Source organism: Typopeltis vanoorti, chromosome 21 (genome assembly GCF_054136105.1).
Source record: "Typopeltis vanoorti isolate ZY-2024b chromosome 21, IOZ_Tvanoo_1.0, whole genome shotgun sequence".
NCBI classification, from domain to species: domain Eukaryota; kingdom Metazoa; phylum Arthropoda; class Arachnida; order Uropygi; family Thelyphonidae; genus Typopeltis; species Typopeltis vanoorti.
Window position 1 is genome coordinate 60955532 of NC_143569.1, and position 23438 is coordinate 60978969.

At 36.0% G+C, this 23438-nt stretch overlaps 1 protein-coding gene across 1 annotated transcript; it reads right to left on the minus strand.

Moving 5' to 3' along the window:
- Positions 1–1053: 1053 nt before the first annotated feature.
- Positions 1054–22369, minus strand: LOC150094897 (uncharacterized). Its single transcript, XM_090411480.1, has 3 exons — positions 22342–22369; positions 11389–11652; positions 1054–1608 (listed from the first exon to the last, which is right to left on the minus strand). Exons 2-3 carry the CDS (start codon positions 11641–11643, stop codon positions 1351–1353), a joined length of 513 nt encoding a protein of 170 aa, XP_090267606.1. The 5' UTR covers positions 11644–11652; positions 22342–22369; the 3' UTR covers positions 1054–1350.
- Positions 22370–23438: the final 1069 nt, after the last annotated feature.

The window sequence follows — 23438 nt, forward strand, 5'->3', positions numbered from 1 at the left end:
CTGAATCATATGTATTGCGTCATTTTCACAGAATGCTTTTTTGTGGTTGCGCTGTTGGTCATCCATCGCATACAGCTTAGTAACTCGGGAAGAGAAAGAACAAGAACAGATTTAAAACAGATATATCGACCACAACACGTTCTTAAATACAAATATTTCTTAACTTGTATCTTAACGTTAACACTTACACTTATGAGTCTTATTCCTTTTAGTATTACATGCAACTAAACATGACCAATTAATCAATGATCACTTTTAACATGGATATACTAATATAACTGAAGTTGTGACTATTGCGATTTATTGATAATAATTAAAATGGTCACTGGGTACGTTTTAAAATCAATGGTAGTTTTGTGGCCAAGAGTATCAATTGCAATTGCAACTTATGTTGCTTGCTTACACTGTTAAAATGTAACAGGGTAAAATGAGTTTGCTCTTGGCCCATCATGGGGAAAAGATTTTTAATTCAAAAATGACCTGTTTCAGTCATTTTTGAACTATTTTGTTTGTTTGTTGATACTAATAATTTTTTGTTTTTTATTGATTATATTAATTAAGAAACTTACATTAATGTGAACTCGGATGGTAGTGCTTGCGAAATGATTCAGAATCAGTGACAAACGAAGCCATCCGATTAGGTTTATTTTGCGGTAGAGTAGTAATTTCTAAACCTCTATTTACTGATAAGAATGCTGATATGCGTCACGACCTTCAACCCTGGACATTAGAAAACTGGAAACGTGTGGGTCAGATGAGTCCACCCTCACGCCGTTTTCTACAGCAGGGAGAGTTTATGTTTGGAGAGCACCCAAGGAAACCTACAATCCAGACGGCGTGGTTCCAACAGTAAAGAACGGAGGCTGTTCTGTGATGGTTTGGGCAACACTATCATGGTATTATGTTGGTCCCCTTAATTACTCTTCACGGCTGAATTACTGCAAGTGATTATTAGGACATTTTGGGTAATCACTGGCATCTCTTATCTTCCAAATAACAATGGTATTGCATGAAAATGCCACCATTCACACAGCTTAGACGATACAATCGTGGTTTGAAGAGTTTGAGTTTTCATTATTTTTATTAAACATAATATTTCAACAAATACATTAATTTTTTTTGTTTTTTTAAAGTAAAAAGTTTTCTCTTAGAATGAAACAAAGTACTTTCTTCAGAAAATGGAAGTTTAGGTATCTTTGAATTTGAAATATAGATGTGATGTCTCTTTATTTCTTCTCATACTTGAAAAAAGTCTGATGAAAAGTCGACAATTTTTACCATCCACCAAAATTATAAAAAGTAATGTTTATTATTTGGAAGGCTTGTTGCTTAATTCGAAACTGTCTCGATCTACAACGGCTTTAATCTTTTAGAAACCCAATCGGGAATGTTATTTGGAGAGCACCACGCCAGACGGGGATTGAAGAATACACCGACAGTCATGCATCCAATAATTATCAAATCAATAAGCAGTTCGGATAGGCCGAGATAAAATGATAGCAATACAGCATGAGTTACGTGAACCATAAGGTCAAAGGTCGTGCCAAGAGATATATCTAATGGAAAACAGCGACCACTCTTCCATTCAAGTGAACTCCAGTCGATTACCTGTAAAGAAACAAAAAAATAAATAAATCAGTTTGTATAGCAAATACCCACAAGAAACTAGGATTTTACATTCGACAAAACAGACAAATTAGCCAGAACACAAGCAATTTACAGACCTAATCCAATGGCCTCATATTCTCAACTGTTTCGTTGAGAATATGAGAATATTTCGTTGTTGAGCCGCATTCAACAAATGTGGCTTGATAAAGATCGAAAGCGAAAACCTTGCATCATGGCCTAAATGGCAACTGTTCTTACTAGCGCCTTCCTATAACGATTTGGCCATAAGTTCTGCCTCTTCCTATATGCAGTCTTATTGCCACCTCAGTGAAAGACAAAGATGGCCGTGTGCCCCAATATTTCACTCTCAAAACCTTTTTTCATGATCTTTACTTGTATATCGAAAAGAACTGAAAATGGCTGAGAACCTATCCGTTTCCTGAAAACAAAGCAGTTCTAATCTGTTGTTATTCATTCCATTACACTCATTTTAACACTATTCAAAATAATTTAAAAATTTTCAAAGACGTTTTTGTTTGTTCATGTCTAGCAACTTTGGACAAGTAGTGTGAAAACAACAGCAAAAAACTCCTTAAGTTGTTTGCTTTGGTAATTTCAAGCTCCTAAAGAGAAAGAGATAACCCCAAAGAGAAATAAATTGGACACGTAAAGTTCAATGTAGGTGGCAGCACCAGTATAGTGAAAATATACACTGAGAATCCACTCTTCTATAGCATACTGTTTCCACGTTTATGGAGGTAACCGAAAACCACATAAAAATTCTGCACTTTTCAGTATAAGCCTAAATGTTTAAGATCAGTTTAAGATTTTAATGAGCTATTATCAGGTTTGAACCGAAGACGAAACACTAGACGGTTATGGGCGAATAAGGCCCCTTAAGAATCATGAAATAAGTTTTTAAAGGCAGTGCCCAGAGAGAGAGAGAGAGAGAGAGAGAGAGAGATGAATACGCATAAATAAAATACTCGTTTTCTTTCTTTATTTTAATCTAAAGACAAATAAGATTTTTTTTTTAATTATAAATATGAAACAATGGCGACGCGGTTCCCGAGTTAGTCGATCTCTGGCACGGGCAAGCGGGTTTTTTCTCCCGGAAACTCGGGTTTTTCGTCCTGTAAACTCAAGAAAATCGACCATAGAACCTACATTATTTTTCAGACATTAAATATATTGTGTTAGGGTTAGGGACCACGAGATGGCGGCACATTTGAGCCGTCTCTCTTCACTGCGTACCGCTTAATTAGTGATAGCCTTGGGCCATCTGTCTCTGATTGGGTACCAGTGGAGATTGAACTGCCCACTCAGTCTCCAAAAGTTAGATAGGGCTAAATGGCCTCGCCTACTCCCCGTATACGGGAATAAAAAGGCGTTAGCTGATTTTTTTTTTTTTTTTAGAACAATGGCGACCAACAAGTCAATCGCGATCTATGAGTAAATTCCGGCTTTAATGGCGGTCGATTCGCCACGGAATTCGTTAAGAAATCAACTATTCAATATTACAAATTAGTCATCTCGGTATTGGAAAAATGGACCAACTATTACTTGAAAAGGTAATTATTACAAAGCGATCTCTTCCCAAAATAAGAGTTTTGGAAATTAATTATGTCAATAAATTGATTTCTTCTTATTATTATTGTGCTATCTTCTATCGAAGGTCAGCGACCATCTTGGCGAACAAACTGCGCTCTTGTGCTAATCTGAGCAGTTGTGCACTGCTCTTTCCTATCCACGTCTTGATGTTGTCAAACTATGATATTCTTTTTCTTCCTCTAGTTCCTTTGCCATCAATTCTTCCTACCAAAATAGTTTGCAGAAGTTGGTATTTGCTGTTTCTCATGATGTGTCCAAGATATGATGTTTTTCGTTTCTTGATTATTTGTACAAGATGTTTAGCTTTGCCAATGGATTTTAAGACATCTTCATTGGTAATTTTTTCTGTCCATGATATCTTTAGCATTCTTCTGTATAGCCACATCTCAAAGGCTTCGATTTTCTTGATGGTTGTCGCCTTCAATGTCCATGTTTCAACTCCATAGAGCAGAATAGACCACACGTAACATTTCAGCATTCGGCATCTGACTTCCATGTTTAGGTCTTTATTGCAGAATAGTGTTCTCATTTTCATGAAGGACTGCCGTGCAACTTCAATCCTTGTCTTTATATCTATTTCTGGATCCCACCGTTCATTAAGCCAGCAACCAAGATATTTATATCTTGACACTTGATCAATATTTTTCCCATTGAGTGTCAGTTTCATTGATGAGGCTGGATGATCATGTATTTTTGTACTCTGTCTATGTACTCTGTCAACGAGTTTTTGGAGATCCATAATGTTATCTGCAATTAGCACGGTGTCATCTGCATATCGTAGGTTGTTAACAATCTTTCCATTTATTGTAATTCCCTCTGGACATTCTTCCAATGCTTTTTTAAAGATTACCTCTGCATATATGTTGAACAGGAGTGGTGAGAGCACACATCCTTGTCTCACTCCTCTTTTGATGTTAATATCACCGGTGGTAATGTTGTCTAATTGAACGGTAGCTGACTGATTCCAATACAGATTTGTTATTAGTCTTATGTCTTGTTCATCTAGCCTTATTTGGTGAAGGATTTCTATTAAGTTGGTGTGTCTGACTTTGTCGAATGCTTTTTCAAAATCTATGAAACACATAAAGACAGATTTCTGTTTTTCTATGCATTTTTGTATCAATATTTGGGTACAGAAAAGGGCCTCTCTAGTACCAAAACCATTCCGAAAGCCGAATTGTGTTTCACTTAGAGTTTCTTCACTTTTTCTATAAATGCGATTCTGAATTACTTTCAAAAATATTTTTAATGTTTGGCTCATTAGACTAATAAGTCTGAAGTCACCACAGGAATTCGCTTTGGGTTTCTTTGGGATAGCGATAAATGTAGATTTGAGCCAATCTGATGGAAATTCATCACTTTCATATATTTTATTAAGTAGTTTTTCAAGAAGTTTGATGTTATCTGGTTCGATTAATTTTAAAAATTCTGTTTGCACACCATCTTGTCCACTGGCTTTTCCTGTTTTACTTGTTTGTATAGCATTCTCTATTTCGCATTTCATGATTGCTGGTCCTTGAATGTTATCTTTTATATTTATAGGCTTCTGTCTAGTATCATTGAAAAGTTCTGTTACATATTTTATCCAAATCTGTGCTTTATTCTCTTCTTCTAGAACTATTTTTCCATTTTCGTCTCTTAGAGACACTATTTGCTTTTTCCTCAGTTTTCCGGAAATTTCGTTGATTTTCTTATACAGATTGAAATTATCATGTTGTTTCTGAAGCAGTTCAATTTCAGTACATAAATTTTTCATCCAATTTTCCTTGACTTCTTTTATTTTTTTCTTGATGATGTTATGTGTTTCTGTATACCTGGCTAGGTCTTTGTTTTTATACATTCTTCTTGTATCAATAAGAGAAAGAATCTCATCTGTCATCCATTCCTGTTGTTTTATATTATTCACATAACCTACTTCTTCAATACTTCTTGTTACGATGGCATTCTTTAAGCTATTCCAAAGAGATTCCACACTTTTATTTTCTTCTATGTTAATCTGTTGTAATCGCAGGTTAAGCTGTGTCTTGGCACTTTTATTTATGTTCAGGTCTTTCAGTTTTTCTACATCAATTTTCTTTTTCTTCTTTTGTGATTTTTTAGCTGATTTTAATCTAAGACGTACTTCTGCAACTATGGGATTGTGGTCTGATGAGATATCTGCTCCAGGATAAGTCTTTGCACTCTTTATACTACTGTGGAATCTTTTATTTATCAGTATATAATCAATTTGATTTCTGACAATGTTATGTTGGTTATCTTGAGGCGATTTCCAAGTGTACAGTCTTCTTGGTGGAAGTTTAAACCAGGTATTTGCTATTGTTAGATCTTCTTCCTGACACAATTGGACTAGGCGATCTCCTCAGTCATTTCTGGTGCCTAAGCCATGTTCGCCAACAATTTCTCCATCACCCCCCCCTCTTCCCACTTTTGCATTGAAGTCACCCATCACTATGTTTATATCATGTTTCTTTGTTAGGTTTTTAACCTCTTTTAGGTGTTCATAAACCTCTTCAACATCTTCTTCACTTTTGTCAGCTGTGGGTGCATAAGCTTGGATGATATTTATGTTAACGGGGTTTCCCTTAAGTTGTAACAGCATTATCCTTTCAGAGAATGGAATCCAATTTATTACTGATTTATTGATTTCTTCATCTACTATTACAGCTACGCCATGTCGATGTTTGTTCTCATCATTCCCAGAGTAATACATTGTCATATTATCTTGTTGACACTTTCCAGATCCTGGCCATCTTGTCTCGCAAATTCCCAAAATCCGGATGCCCAGCCTCTTTATTTCTCTTGTGGCATTTCTTAATTTGCCAGCTTCATACAGAGTTCTGACATTCCAAGTTGCAATTTTAAAAGTGGACACCATTTTGAGTACAAGTACAAGAAATTGATTTAAGTACAAGAAAATGGTGAGCTTTGACATTCTTGTTTTAGTTCTTTGCGACTTACGTGATTCAGCCTTTTTGTGTTTGAAATAAGGCGCCCGAAATGTTCCATTTTTTACAGATGTGCATGCAGACGATTTGTCTTCTCATCTGCCAAGCATTCCATTTTGGAAACTTGGCAGACGATAAGAAAATACAAATTTCTAATTTATTAAAAAATGAATTATTAAATAATTAATAATCATTTCTATATAAATTTAAAAGAACTATGTTAATTATATTTTATTTTTAAATTAATCAAAATATTTTGGTTCATTTTTTTTAAAATCCTGAAATCATGCATTGAATAGAAACGATAGCTTGTGGCTCACTTAAAAAAAAAAATCTGTATATCGCATGTCAAAATTAACTGACTACTTTTGGTTTTAAAGAAAATTTTTATTTTCTATTTATTATATTATTATTATAAAAACCTCCATGGAGTCAGAGACTAATCGTGGAAAGTCCACTGTTATACACACAGTTTATCATACCGCGCCTTAAATTTATTCACTATCTCCACACTCACCACACTCTCGGGTATTGCATTCCAATCACTCATCATTCTCCATGCAAAAAACCTGCTCCTCATCCCTTGTACAACTTCCAGGGATGGCCTCTTCTTCTCTACCTATCTTCACCCATTCTGTGCAAAACCCTCCCCGACATTAACCTGGTAATAACTTCTTAACAGCTTATATGTCTCGATCATATCCCCTCTCCTCCTTCTATCCACCAATTTCTGCAAATTGCATTTTGTCAATCTGTCTTTATACTCAACATTCCAGAGACCAGAAGCCATCTTAGTCAATCGTCTCTGAACCTTTTCCAAATACATCTTCATCTTTTTGAAAACTAGGTGACCAAATCTGTGCACAGTAATCCATATGCGATCAAAGCCTTATACAAAGGAACAATGACATCTTTACTTCTACAAGTCAGTGCAGTGCCATCAGCATTATTCCCATTATCCGCTATGTTGTTCTCACAATTTTAGTAACATGTCCCCGAAATTTTAGGTCCTTACCTACAATCACTCCCATATCTCTCATCTCCTCTACCTCTTCCAAGATATTTCCACCGATTGTGTACTTTACATCCCATCACTGCTTCCCAAATTTCAAAACCTTACACTTTGCAACATTGAATTTATATCCCACTCATTTACCCATTGAACTAGTGTATTCGAGCCCTCTTGCAAAACCACAGCATCCGCTCCACTCCTGATCTCTCCCCAACTTTGGATCATCTACAAACAACTACATATCACCATTCAGACCTATACAAATATCATTAATCAAATATCATTCGTGTTTTATCTTCAAATATCATTTGTGATTGTCTGTGAAAATAATAGCGATGTTGGAGGGCGGTATAGATGGCGTTGGTGTAGATGATGATTGTAGTTACAGTGTTCGTTGTAGTTGGAGAATTGGGTGCAGACGGAAAGTTGTAGGGTAGGTGCCCTACATGGTTGAGTCTTTGTACTCCCTGGAGGTGTCACGCAATAATAATAATAATAATAATAATAATAATAATAATAATAATAATAATAATAATAATAATAATAATAACAACAACAACAACAACAGACCCTTGCGGTACACCACTGGTAACTTTCCTCTTCTGGGATATCGCTCCTCCATAGACAACTCGCTGATACCTATCAAACAGCCAATCTCCGATCCAGCGAACTAATCTACTGTTTAGCCTCATCCGTTGGGATTTAATTACCACCTTTTCATGTGGCAATTTATCACATGCCTTTGCGAAATCTAAATATACCACTCTATATGCAACGCCCTTATCCAATGCAATTGTCACTATATTAAAGTAGATTGCTAACGCACGATCTTCCTTTAACAAACCCATACTGGCCACCAAAGAGTATCTTCCTGGTGTCAACCCAATGCTGAATCTTGGTCCTAACTAAGCTCTCTAACACCTTAGCCACAACGCCAAACACACAAAATGGTCTATAATCAAAGCCCTACCCTTATCACCTCCCTTATGAATTGGAACAATTTTATCCTCCTTCCACTCCTTTGGAACTTGACCAAGTGAAAGACTCATGTTGAAAAGATATACAAAAGCTGTTGTTAACTCTCTGGAACACTCCCTCAAAAGACGTGCTGAAATAGCATCAAGTCCCACAGCCTTATTTGCATCTGGTCTATTCACTTCCTCACATACCTCCTGCTTACTTACTAACAGTTCCTCCTCCTTCTCCTTCATTCCCACTGCTTTCAAGTTCTGCATGATGTCGCATTTACAAGAATGAAATACCTTTACATATTTCTCATTAAATATCTGAACTATATACGACTGTTTGGTGAAATTTTCTTATGTAAATGTCCTCTTAGTTCTCCTTTGTAAGCAGCATTAGTAATCTGAAATCATGTTGACATTTTAGCATCCAGGGTATACCCCCCCCCCTTTCAATTATCTTTTGTTAGCGGCATCAACAAGCCGGTGATTCCTCTGCAGGTGATTTTCGTGCATCTGAACTACGAAACAAACTTCTTTTTAACTTGGCATCGGAAAGATTTGGAAATTGATAGCAAAGATATTTAACCCTTGTGACATTAACCCTAATTTTATACGAAGTACTGGCTGGATAGCTTTATTTCGATTCACTAAAGTTACAGAGAAGATTTTTTGAGCTGGAACCGTTTATGGAGGCATTATTCTCCCATCTGATTCACAAAGAAATTGTAGCATTTTCGTGTAACCCGGATTTCAGGTCTAGAATTATACATTATAGAATAATGAGCAACCTGTATTGCGCAGGTCATATACCTCAGCACTTAAACTACTTAAAAATCCACATCCATAACAACGATAACAATACTCTAGTGAATCTTCTATTATCACAACTTCGGTATCGAAAAAAGTAAAGGTCCCCAAATCCAGCGCATTTATAGCTTTGAGAATCAACGTAGAATCCTTTTGGCATATCTAAATCTCTCACCACATCATTTCATTGGCGTTCTGTGTACGTCTATGATTTACTCTTATACGATGAGTCACCTTTTCGTGACCTACATCACATTCTGGATCGGATGAAATTGCTTTTGGTGATTCCGTGCTTCAAAACTTGATGGCAGAGTGAAGATTTAGGTGTTTCTCTCCGGTCCGAATAGTTACATGCTAATTAAGCAAAAACAGAAGTCTTATTTTATTCAAGACATTTCATTAATTGTATAAATGCATGTCTAGCAAACTTGATATGACGTTCACAGTTTATCTTGAAACTGGACTCAATTAAATCACAACAAAATGTATCTAGTCTATACACACAAGCTCATAACTGAATATTCCTTCTTTTCTTTCTGTTTTCCGCTAACGTATAGACACCCACTCATACCATGAAGCCTCTAGAAACCAGATCCAATGATGTAGGGTGATTAATGCTTTTTTCCCGTATGTCTTATAAAAGCATATATTCTTCTGGATAGTTGGCCTGGTTTGTGAGATGAGGAAAAAAAAAAAAAACGATTTTTCTAAAGAAAAACTGCACCACCACCGTATGACGCCGGCTAACTCACCTTCAGACGAAAAGTCTAATAAAGGTTCTTCGAGTTCTACATGGCATTGGAAACCCAGATCTTTCCAACCAAAGGGCATCGTCAAAACCAACTGGATTGCGTAGGCTCAAATGATATTAAATATACAAAATAAAACAAAGATGGCGTACTCACACAGAAAGACGACATGGGCATTGCTCCACTAAACTGGTCATTACCATTTCTACGCTTCCTTCTCATGTAAGAATAGCAGTCATTGGTCAATACCCATAAACTATTCGACTCAAACATACCCATTGATGTTTTCATTTTCTTTCATTCCATTCATCGATGTTCTTTGAACAATCTTCTCCACTACTGTTTTTCCTCAAGGAATACAACTCCAACATTTTAGGAAAAATATGAATAGATTACTTCTCTCTCCGTAATCTTTTGCTCACACATGACACTGTTGGGTAATAGATCTTGTGACCTTTCATGTGTGTGTGTGGGGGGGGCCCAATACGGGAAAAAAAACATAACTGGTCACGCCACCTTCGTTAAATCTATAGAGCTCTATCGCAGTCATTCCAGATAACACTCCCATCACAATACACGGTTCTCAGAAGCTGTTATTTTTGTACGCGGTGTACATTTCACGTTTAAGTCTTCAATTTCCCTAAACTATCCAGATCTATATAAAGATAGTCAAACTATTTTTCCACTAAACGGCAAATCGCTTAAAATCACACTGGCAGTCAGGAGTGTTTTAAGGATAACATAGCAGAGCGTATTTTTCTCAAGGATAAGAACATAAATTTTTTACCTCTTTCCTCATCTGGAAAGAGGTAAAAAATTACTTAACACCTTCCTTGAGTATAAATTTAAGGTTCTTTCCAGGAAGAAAAGTGGCATCTTGCTAGGAATAAATAAAAAACTGATGGCTGAAAAAATACCACACAAATCCCTTGGCCATTCTAACCACGCTGTTGGCCATTGCAATGTCTCGATGTTATTTCGTAAAACTGCTTGTTTAATAATTTCATTGAACCTAGAGTATTGTCACGTCGGAAGGAGTAAGGGCCTATAAAATTGACAGGGTTGTCGGACGTGCACAATTGTCCATGATATCAATGTAGTTGTAGCAATTCCGATTCCCTGCGCTACTATGAACCCACAGGAAGCAACTTCATATTAATATATTTCCATTCCCTAAAGTTCATAACTGGAACCACACACTCAGATAAAAACTGTTCTTATCTAGTCATTCTCCATATCCACCATCGAACAACCCAAGTTTCAAATGGCTTAACCCATGTCAATCGACAATGTGTGTCCGTCCTTAACAAAGGCTTTTAGCTTGCTGCCCTTTTGTGAAAATTCATGACATGCAACTCTGTAAATGACGTGAACACAATAATTAGTCGGACCATAAGATCAAAATGACTTTCTAGAGCTGCTTTTCATTCCACGCTGTAATATTTGCATATTGTATAGATGTATTCATTTAGTTAATTAAATATCTTTCTTGTGTTTACGCGCTTATATTATTCAGATGTATTCATTTTTCTGCGATCTGAGGTTTGTGACAGCTTTTGGGATAGTATATACTAATACCAGAAAATCAGACACTGCATATTCAACAATTTATCGCTTGAATGACAGAAAAATAAATTAAAAATAAAATCTCAGTTAATTTCCACATTATATTTTAACACGGTAAAACCTACCTGTTTAGCATAAGAGTGAGTATCCCACTGGAAAATGAAAAAACTGTGTTGTAAGGCTTGCAGTACTGCTATCCATTGCAACCTTTGTAGAAGACAGAAGGACGTTATGATCACGGTAGCCATGTCCAAAAGAAAATAATGTTTCATCTCAACAAGGTCTTTGCGTGGAAGTTTCCTCCATCCACTTAGAATCAAGAAATGACCGATGGAATGGTAACACTCCAGGATAAAGAAAACTGAATAAACAAAACTCATGGCGAGAACCTAAAAGAAAGTTTTTTTTTTTTTTTTAATATTTAAAATAATTGGACTTACTTTAGATTTTAACATACTGTACATCTTTACTGGCTATATAAACATTAGATTTTATTTAGTTTAAGAAATTGACATTATTGTGTTTGTGGTGCCCTCTCTTGAGAATAATGATAATAATAATTTATTTCTTTAGTTTGTTATCTTTTTTCGGGTTAGCAGGCGTATATACATATTAAATGATCTATTGAATTAATATTACCAAGATTTCTTCTATGGTGTCATTTCTTGTTAATCAACTAAAATATTTTTAGGAGAACTGGGTGATGATGGTAGCTTAAAATGCAGTGTATAATGTTTTTTTTTTTCTTCTAAATATCTTCGGCGGCCTTCCAATTTAGTAGTTAATTACGACATTTTTAGGATATATTGCTTTAAGAATATAAGATCTTATATATATGGCAATTTGGGATTTAGCCGACCAAATTGTATTCTTATTGGTTAAACCAAAATAAAAAAATGATGGTACAACATGACAAAATTTCATGCCGGCTGGGGCGTCGCCCGGTTAAACAAGGCCCCCGTTGTTTTCGCCAGGGAACCAGGGCGAACAGCGAAAAGTCAGCTACTGGAACAAATCTGAAAACAAACCCCAACTCAACATCACCAGAGTTAAAGATCGGTACTATCAACGTAAGAAGCCTGAATGGCAAAGAAATGGAGCTAGCTGAGGAATTAGATAAGTACCAGATCGACATAATAGGGGTGACTGAAACAAAAAAGACCAAAACTGGTGAGAACTTTCTGAGCAATAAATACAAAATGTTATATTCAGGCAATGACAGTCAAGGAAAGAAGGAGTAGCCATAGTATTCAAAACTAAATACAACACTAATCTTGAATGACAGCAGTCTCAAGTAGTGATGTGGACAAATATCAGAATGGGGAACTGGAGACAATGAGACTTATTTGTGCCTACAGTCCCACAAAAGGTTCTACTAAGGTAGAAGTGGAGGAATTTTTTGAGGCTTTAGAGAAAGCAACTGACAAAATGAAAAAGGGAAAGTTGGTCCTTGTTGGGGATCTAAAGAGCAGAGTAGGAAATGATTATCAGACATAGAAAAATATTTTGGGAAAATCTGGAGAAAAGAGCAAAGCTAATAATAATGGCAAATAACTGTTGGATTTCTGCTCAGGACATGGACTGGTTATTACTAACACCATGTTCCAACATAAAAATGTGCACAAATTCACATGGAGAGAAGAGGCTAGGAATAAGAAAAGTCTCATTGACTATGTTATTGTTGATAGTGATGTTTTCTCCTTGGTGCAGGACACCAGAGTGTACAGAGGATTTGAAATTGGAAGTGATCACTATTTAGTCTTGAGCAGGATAAAATTGAATTTCATATTGAAAAGAATAACATGTAAGAAAGTTTTAAAGCGAATAAAAGTTGAGCAGCTCTCAGATGTGAACTGTAGACTAAAATACAGAAATATTATTGAAAAGAAAATGAAAGAGTTTGAGAACAGGAATCAAACCTTGGAGATTCAGTGGCAAACTCTGAAGGAAACATTGATTGATTCTGCCAGAGAGGCATGTGGTGAGGTTGTGTGCAAGGATAAAAAAATCAGAACTCCCTGGTGAACACAGGAAGTTAAAGAGGCAGTGAAGGAAAAGAAGAAAGCATATCAAAAGTTCCTGGCAAATAAGTCAGCTTTTACTCTTACAGAATACAGAGACAAATGTAAGAAAGCTAAACAGTGTGTAAAACTTGCCAAACAAAAGTCATGGGAGGATTTGGCAAGAATATAGAAAATAAATATCAAGAAGGTGGCAAAATATTCTGGAGGTTGTTGAAGAAGCTTAGGAATGGAGGAAAGAGTGCTGTAAAAGGAATTAGAGATGATAAAGGTGAAATGAAAACAGGAGAAAAAGATATCCTTGAAGTATGGAGTAATTACTTTGAAAATCTGCTAAATGAAACAAGCAGTGATGACAGCACAGTGATAAAAAACACTGACCAGGCATGCAGTCAGGAATACATATCCATACTTGAAGTAGAAAAAGCCATCAAAGGCTTGAAATGTGGAAAGGCAGCAGGAGTAGATGATATTCGACCAGAAATGCTGAAGTATGGTGGTATAAGAGTCTTACAGTGGCTGCACTGCATAGTTCAGAAAGCCTGGACAGAGGGACGAATTCCCGATGATTGGAGTAGAGCTCTCATAGTACCCATATATAAAAAGGGAAATAAAACTGAATGTGAGAATTACAGAGGTATTTCCCTACTGAGTGTTCCTGGCAAGCAAGTATACTTGAGAAACGGTTGAGAAGAATTGTGGAAGAAAAGCTTGGTGAAGAACAAGCTGGATTCAGGCCAAATAGAGGCTGTCAGGATCAGATCTTCACTTTACGACAAATAGTCGAGAAAGTATGGGAATATAACAAAGATCTGTATTTAAGTTTTGTCGATTTGGAAAAGGCATATGACAAGGTGCCAAGAGAGAAGCTATTCAATATGCTGCAGTTATATGGTGTCAATGGGGCATTATATCAAGCAATACTTAGTCTTTATTTGAGTTGTGAGTCAGCAGTTAGAATTGAAGGAAGTACAGGAAGATGGTTTAATGTTAAATCTGGTGTGAGACAAGGATGTACATTATCCCCTCTGTTATTCATTATCTATATGGATCACATTATGAAGGAATGTGGTATTAAACCTGATATCAAAATTGGAGATGTTAATGTCAACTCTTTGCTTTATGCGGATGATGTTATACTTCTAAATAAATCCGCTACAAGTCTGCAAGATTCTCTGACTAAATTGAATAGCTGTTGTAATAGATATGGTATGAAGGTCAGCAATAAAAAGACAAAGACAATGTAAATAGGCAGAATCATTGAAACTGTCAACTGTGTTGTGAATGGAGAACCTGTGGAACAAGTAAAACATTTCAGCTACTTAGGCACAATTTTTACTGAAGATGGTAAACTAAATATAGAAATAGACAACAGAATCAGCAAAGCTGGTATGGTGGGAAATCAATTGAATAAATTCATATGGAATAAGAAAGAAATTAGTCGGAACACTAAATTAGCTGTATACAAGACAGTGTTCAAACCAATTTTAACTTATGGATCTGAGAGCTGGGTCAGAAGTAAAACACTTGACCAAAGACTAGAGACTGCAGATATGAGAGTCCTGAGAAAGATTAGAGGCGTGAACAGATGGCATCAATGGCAATATCATATTAAAAATGAGGATATTAGGAAAGAACTTGACATTGTCAGCATCCAGGAATGCGTTAGCAGAGCTAATCTCAGATGGTATGGTCACTTAAATAGAATGGGAGAGGAAAGATTAGCAAAACAAGTGTTCTCTGCCAGGTTGGCAGGAAAACGACCCAGAGGAAGACCAAGATATAGGTGGATTGATACGGTACAAAGTGCTTTAGACGATAGAAATATTAGATCTGATAATGTTGGAGTCTTGACAAGTAACAGACTGATTTGGAGGAAAATTGTAGATAGGAAGTTAGTAATGATATAATTTTTTCATGTAGTACTGTCATATCCTGTACACCCCTTGAGGGTACATGGCAGGAATTTGATGATGATGATGATGATGATGATGATCTTATATATATATATATATATATATATATATATAAAATCTGATGAGCTGCTAAAGCACAGTAGTCACGATGGGTTGATAAAAACCCATCTTGACGACTGTGAGCTGATCTGGGCACCAGGGTTTCTTAGTGATTAGGTGAAGAGGATCCAGAGGCGAGTGACCAAGATGGTAGCAGGTCTATGGAATGAACCTTATGAGAACAGGTTGAAGATCTGTGGGTTACAGAAATTGGTTAACAGGCGGAAAAGGGATGATATGATCGAGAGACATACAAATTACTGGGGGAGTTTTTACAAAATTCATTCAGAGGAATTTTTTCAGAACAGGTCTGGTGGTGGAAGAACTAGGGGCCTTCCATGGAAATTGAGTGTAGTTAGCAAGGGTGTTTGAACGAGGTTTTTTGCTTGGAGAGTAGTGAATGAGTGGAATAAGCTGCCAGAGTCTGTTGTGGCGGCCATGATTGTGAATGAGTTCAAAGCAAAGTAAGTGAGATACTGCACAAATGTTGGATAGTTCTTGCCATGATGTTTAGGGCCTCCCTCAATGATTCTAAGGACTCCTTGGAGTAGCCCCTAATAATAATAATAATAATAATAATAATAATAATAATAATAATAATAATAATAATCTGTTACATTTCATGCTAAGATCAAAATTGTTAAATTTAGTGATGATGGCTTATCGAACACTGAGATAGTCCTGTGACACGTTAGGTCTGAAACCAAACGTGTCACATGACCAGGAATAAGCGTATATTCTTATCTGGACAACTGCAGAATTTGCGACAATTAGATTTTGAATGGCAATCATATTTCATGATTGAAAATCCGTCGGCTATTTGAATTTGAATACAAATTAATAAAAATACAAAAAAATAAGTTTGAACCCCCCCCCCGAAAGTACACTGGTGTCCAAAACCTAAGGATGATCACTATTTCTGAACATTACGACCGCAAATTCCGACGAATCAACTTGTGACAATTTGTATAATTTCGTAGCAGGATTTCGAGTAGAAATGGGGTTCACGTTCAGATTTTCGAATTGCACGCAAAGGGGTCACGTGGTAGCACTCAACAGGATAAAAGGCTAAAGGCTGTGATGAGCGAATCGTGTTTGACGAAACCTCTTTTGATGAAAAAATAAAGTTACAAACTTAGCTGTCTTGTAATGTCTCAAAGACATCATCTACATGGTTTTCACACGAGGAAAAATTATTGGAAAGCTTGAAATGGCAGCAGAATTACTGATATTGCCAGAGAGTTTACATAGCGGTGTATCCATACTCTGGGCGGCGTTTCAAACCAATGGAATGTGTTCTGTACACATTCCTTAAATAAAATACTCATTTACGTCAGATACTCAAATTGTATTGATAAACAAAGCCTTATCCTTGATAAGAGGTCGCCTTCGCTCTACCACGGAGCATGAAGACAGATTTTTGATTATAACAGCAAAACGCAATCGACGTGCCACGTCAGGTCAGCTTGCAAGTCAACTCCATTGAAGCAGAGTTATGCGGATATCTCGACAAACTGTGGCAAGACAAGACTCCTGCAACAAGTAGGCCTATATGCTTGAAGGCCTGTAGTCTGCATCCCTTTATCTACAGCTCATCGTAGAGTACGTTTTCAATGGTGTTATTTCCATAGATTTGGACAAGACATCAATGGGCTAATGTACTCTTTACAGTCGAGAGTCGTTTTAGTCTTTCCTCCAATTCTAGACTACACTTGATCTGGCGTGAAAGTGCCACTGCTTACCATCGTGAGAATGTTCTTGAAAGAGATAGATCGGTTGGAGTCATGGTGTGGAGAGGGATTATGCTTAATAGACGCACTGAGCTACAAGTGCTGGTAAAAGGGACTATGACCGGTGAACGATATTGTAACGAAGTTCTTCAATGTCATACTCGACAGACCTCTACAACAAAGAATTCATTTTTATAGATAACAATTCCACATCACATCGTACACAAGCAGTGGCGATACTTCTGGAGACCAAGGATATTAATCGAATCGAGTGGCCAGCACGCTCTCCAGATCTCAACCCCATAGAACAGAAAACAAACAAGGCATTTTCCTTGCTTTGAAGGAGGAGTGGACCAGTTTTCCTCAAGAACTCCTGAATCACTTGGTGCTAAGCATGGTACGATCCAAAATTTTGCCTCCTCTAAGGTAGTTTGCTTAATAATATCCTCTTTTATGTAGTTTTAGCTTATATCACGAAACCTATTTTCTGTAAAGATATGGATTTTATCTCTTCCCTCTTTCTCTTTGTTATTTTCTTTCTTTAACCAGAGTCTACAATCCAGATGTCTGTTTTCATTATATAAATCGCATAATCCGGATATAATATCTTTGTAACTCTTCTTTTCCCCCTTTCCACAGCTTCTTTATTCTCTTGGAACCGAGGAGACCAAGTCTGCGCACAATAATCCAGGTGTGGCCTTATCAAAGCCTTATAAAGAGGCAAAATTACTTCGTTATCCTTACATGTCAAGGTTCACTTCAACATCGCAATTATCTTCTGAGTTGTATTTGCAACTTTTGCTATGTGATCTCTGAACTTCAAATTTCTATCAAGATCCCTAGTCTCATCAGTTTCTCGTATCATAATCCTGCTAATATAATATGCTGCTGGAAATCTCATCACGCCAAAGTGCATAATTTTACAGTTATTAACATTAAACTGATAGCCATTTTCGTTTGCCCGAATTTCCAGCCTATTCAAATCATTTTGTAATTGCTGAATATCAGTAGCATCCCTGATTGCCCTGCCTATCTTCACATTCTGCAAACAATTGCACATCTCCTGTTAGACCCTTCCTAATGTCATTAATGTATAGAATGAACAACAATTGTCCAACGACTGAACCCTGAGATACACCACTGGTCACTTTAAATCTGACGGATTCACACCAACCGTCGAGTATACCACTTTTTTATATCTGTCTGTTAACCATCCACTGATCCAAGTCAAGAGTTTATATTCCAATCCCATATTCTCCAGCTCATGCAACAGCCTTTGGTGTGTTTGGACGTGGCTAAAGCTTTTGACAAGGTTCAACATGGAAGGCTGTTGCATAAGTTGGGGGAAAGTGGAACTGAATTATAACCAATAGTTTAGAAGTTTGGATAAGACTGACTGACATATCAAAAATTGGTGTATGGAGAATTTGTGTGCAAGATGGCAAGTAGTGTATGTACCTTCGGTATCAGTCCTTGGCCTATTGTTATTCAATCGATACATTAATGATATTGGAAAGGATTAGGCATGTGACATACAGCTATTCGCTGATGCCAAAAATAGGCAGTGTAATCAGGAATGCGGATGACATGCAGTACCAGAAAAATGATTTCGATAAGTTAGAAGTATAGGCATAGGTAAAAGGCTATATATTTAACACCAATGACTGTGGAATATTAATTTGTAATCATTACTTATTTTACAGGTTTGTGTAGCCTTCTGGCAGTGAATCTACAGTACTAGGCTGCACAAAGAAAGCCGTTCTGAGTTTGAATCTGGTCTCTGACTAAAGGAACATTTTGTAAGCCTTTTTTCGACTGGTTCTCGAGAGTTAGTCGATCTCAGGCACACGAAAGCGTGAAAGATTTGATTGGCGTTTGGTATAGTAGTTCATATTTTTAAGAAAGAAAACCTTCACAAAGGCTTTTCAACGAAAGGTGAGTTAGCCAGTCAGACGGAAAAGTGGAATTTTTTCCCTTTCAGACCTAATACATCGGTCTCATGTCCATTGTCACTTCGACTGTGAATCGGAATGACATCTACCTATAACACTTGCTTGATTACTGTATAATTTTTGAATAATGTTAATATCCTTGCTATCGCAGAGGGCTTCAACGAGTTTTCATGATGTACTTTATCGAATGATTTCTTGTAATCAATGAGACATACACAGAAATCTTTCTTCATTAAAAATGTGTCATTCAGTTACACATGTTATGCAAAACATTTTCTCTTACTTTTGTTCCTTTTCGGAACCAATGTGAAATTGTTCCAATGACGCATCTGCAGGAAGTTCTATTCTGAATTACTTCTCGCAAGAACCCCAAATGGTTTTGAATTTTAATCTAATCTTCTCCAGTGGTTTTTCTGTTTTTTTCGTACTTTCTATTGCGTATCAAATTAGAGATTGAAGCAGACTTGAAATATATTAATAAGATGTCTTTGTTTTCCACTACTTTGTCATCTTCCTTTATTTCCACATCTTTTTGTCTTTTATATTTTTTGCTGATTGATCTTTATAATTTTATGCAAACTTTTGAAATTGTGCTTTGCCTATAAGTTCCATTTCTTCGCATTTAACTTTCAGTCATTTTCCCTTAGCAATTCTAATTTTCCTTGTATCAGTTTACAATTTAATGCATTCGGTGATGTCCTTGAAAACCAAGGACATTACCAAGTTTTTTTTCTTATTTCTTTCCTCCATTACGTTATTGCAGGATTTCTTTAATTCCCCAATTTTTACTCTCCATTTGCAATCTCGTCATTCATTTATAGTTCTTAATTTCTTTTTATATCTTCTTTCATAACAGTTTATGGTATCTTGTCATCTTTTCGTTCTTATACCAAGAGATTTTAATCACCCCATAATCATCTCGGTAACGAGATGATTATGGGGTGATTAAAATCTTTCTAAAAAAAAAACAGGAGTTTTAATATCCTCTGTTTAAAAGAAAACAGTCTGATTTCTTGCCACCCTGTTTTCCACTCTCCTGTGGGCTGATCGAGGATCGAGGTATAAAAGTCTTCTTGTAGTAGCTTGAACAAAATGTTCATTATTGACAAATGGCTCTCTAAGCAAAATTCCTGCAACCTAGACAACAAACAAAAAATCGTGCTAACTTCTTTCACTAAATTTGTGATTAAAATTGCTACTTATAAGCCAATAATTTAAATTAGCATTCTTTATTCGTCTTACTCAAGGACCCACTCCACCCACTATTGCATTCAAGGGCATATCACTCCACTACAACACCAATCACACAATGACAAAGAAAACTAGCCACCGTTCACCAACCTCCATCAGTATTCTTGTCTGCAAACTGCATGTGTGGTTTATTATTCGTTTCAAACGGAGTAATTTTAGGCAAAATTTGCTAGACAATTCTCGTTGATATTAAGCAATTCTGCATCATCTAAATGGAATTTATAGATCCAGCCATATTTTATAGCGAAATATAAAAAGATGCCAAACTGAAGCCTTTTGGTTCTATACTTTAGGAAAGAATTTAGTGAATTTCGTATCCTGGATCTGTATTAAAATTTGTTGGGTTGTTTCAGGTTGTTTGATTCCATTTACATGACTGGAGTACATAAGAGCTAAAATCGGGTTGATGTTGGTTGTTTTCACAAATACGGAAAAAAAAAAGGGGGGAGGGGTATCGGCAATTCAACTTTGAACCCATTCCAATTATATTTATGTAAACGTATATTTTCCGTTTTTAAACCTGTCTTTAATTCAAGATTAGTTAGAAGAACGATTTTTTCGATATATAATCCATTTTATTGGCATACAATCTGTACCGTCGACAGGGTGTAGCATAGCGGCAGCTTGCCTCACGCGCCGCTTAATAAGGACGCTAGTTCAGCCATACAGTATTGCATTAGGCGCGGTATTACGGCAACAACATTTTTTACAAATATACGGCGTTTAGTTTAGTTTACGTGCTTATTATATTTTAATAATAAAAAAAATTATAGTCATACATACTAAAACTAAACATTTTAGAACCCACTTATTAGATTAGTGTTTCTCAAAGTTGCAAAGTGTAAATTTAAATATTAGCCATGCCTTAGAGAAGTTTGACACCTCTTCGAATCCGATTATAGAAAAAACGGATTTCAACAAATGAAAACAACTGAACTGAAATTGCAGAAAAACTTGATGTACCACTGGAATTTCCTCGTAAGAATAATAAGGAAAAGAGAAATGTTTCCTACAAGCGCCATGATGAACCGCAAGCGTTACAGCTGAGATCACACGATGATCTATTCGGATTTTTTTATAATATAAATAATTTACATAACTGGAGTTCCGACGAAATATAGTATTAAAATTTGACAGGTGTAAAATATTGTGAAGACCTAGAAATTGCGTTGAGCAGTGGCAAAACATCTGATGTAGATGCAATCAATTTATTTGAAGAATTAAAAATTCTCTCAAAAATAATACAAGAGAAAAGTGGTCCTCACCAAATTTATCCCAACATAACCATCGCCCTAAGGATATTGTTAACAATTCCTGTTAGCATAGCAAGTGCGGAAAGAAGTTTTTCCTAGCTTAAACTGATTAAAAATTATTTGGGAACAGCAATGACCCAAGATAGATTGGTTGGTCCAGCAGCTATATCGATAGAGGCGGACATAGCTTATAATTTAAATTTAAATTTAAAACTTATAAACAGTTTTATTGTGCAATATCCCAGTAGAGCAAACATTTAATTAATATTATTATGTAATCGCTTTGCATTAATGTTTCTCTTGAAATAAAAACAAAACAGCAATTGGAGATTTTCTTATATTTTTGTCTTATAATCCATCAAGGGCGATATTTAATTGTTTGTCTCAGGGTGCGTAATTCTTTGTAATTTGGCGACGACCCTGCATACGATTGAAATGCTAATGATATTTTCTATTTCCCCCTGCTATAACTGGCCCGTTTCAATGGCAAAAATAAATGAAATTTAATTAATTTATATAACAAATGAATTATATTAATACATACATAAAAGTGGATTAAATCAAAAATTATCTATACTAAACATGTCTAAAAATAAGTCTAGGTATAACTGTATTGATAACAAAAGGTACCACTCACTACAAGGATGTTAGTGAGAAATGTTTTACGCATGTTTGCAATCATTTCCTTATGTTTATTATAAATTTAAAAAAAAATCGGTTGCTTAAACTTAATATATATTCCATATATATTAAGTTTAAGCAATTTTTGAGCTATGTCACTGCGAAAAATATTTTTACGCGGAAAGGCTTATTTTAACCCTTTCTAGCTCTCAACAGCAATCAGAAGCTTACTTACCTCTTCAAGTTGCTTCTTATCTCAATAGAACGCAGACTGCCACAAGGTTAACTATTTACGGCTGTATGTTTTAGCAGACTAAACCATTCTTTCAGAGGGAGAGAGGAAATGTGCACGTAAGAGCAACAAAACATAAACATAATACAGTTGACAGGATTCTGAAATCTGAAGGTTAATATAACCAGATAAAACTAATCTAATTAAACCAAAGTTGTTGGTGAATGACTCAACATCTTAAACAACGACTGTCATGGACAGAAGTTGTTTATCATCTGAATTAGAATAATTGCAGTATGTATCATTACATACAGATTTCCATATATCCATAGATTTCAATTGTATCAAAATTAAAGGAAGTGCGTGTTTTTGAAAAAAAAAACAACAACTTTTCTTGTGGACTTATGGTCTGCTATACTGTCGATGTTAGTGTATGATGAAAACCAATATTGAATGAACTGAGAAGCTCCATGGCCAGGCATCAATAGCCATTAAGGCTCGTGTGGAAACAGTCTTTATATCTTATGTAAGGTTACCCATGGATCTATGCTGTTTGAGCTTTGTAAGTCTTTATAGATGGATATCACAAGACCAACGAGAGAAGACTAATTATGGGGGGGGGGGGCTCTCAGGATGTCTAATGAAAATTTGTTTCGATGGAAAGGTTACTTAGTTACACAATTGAAAACTGGCATTGGTTAGGCATAAATTATGCCAAAAGCAACTAAAGCCACACCAGTATATTAAGTGGGTGTTAACTACGTGTGTTCGAAAATGGGAGTTACTTTGTAATAGTCCTTAAAATCTCAGTATTGTCATATGGTTCTGGAGCTTGTCATCTTTAATGAAAAAGTGGTATAACTTCAATAATTATTATTATTATTATTATTCACGAAGTTCATATTGCGCTCTTGGAAGTCTAACCTGAAGTCTGTTAATTCTTGAAGAACACTGCATACTCATTTTAAATCTAATATACACTTTGCGGTTGTAATTTTTTTCTATAATCTGCTATATGCGCATCTCTCTTTTATTGTCTCATGTTCACTCATAGTTTGCCTATCGAAACTGATTAATTCGCTTAAGGCGTCAATGTTACT

Bases quoted from the DNA above. Each gene is read 5' to 3' on its own strand.
- LOC150094897 (XM_090411480.1), bottom strand. From the start codon at position 11,643: ATGAGTTTTGTTTATTCAGTTTTCTTTATCCTGGAGTGTTACCATTCC. The intron at 1,609-11,388 runs GTAGGTTTTACC...GTTTCTTTACAG, and splicing joins CTCACTCTTATGCTAAACAG to GTAATCGACTGGAGTTCACT.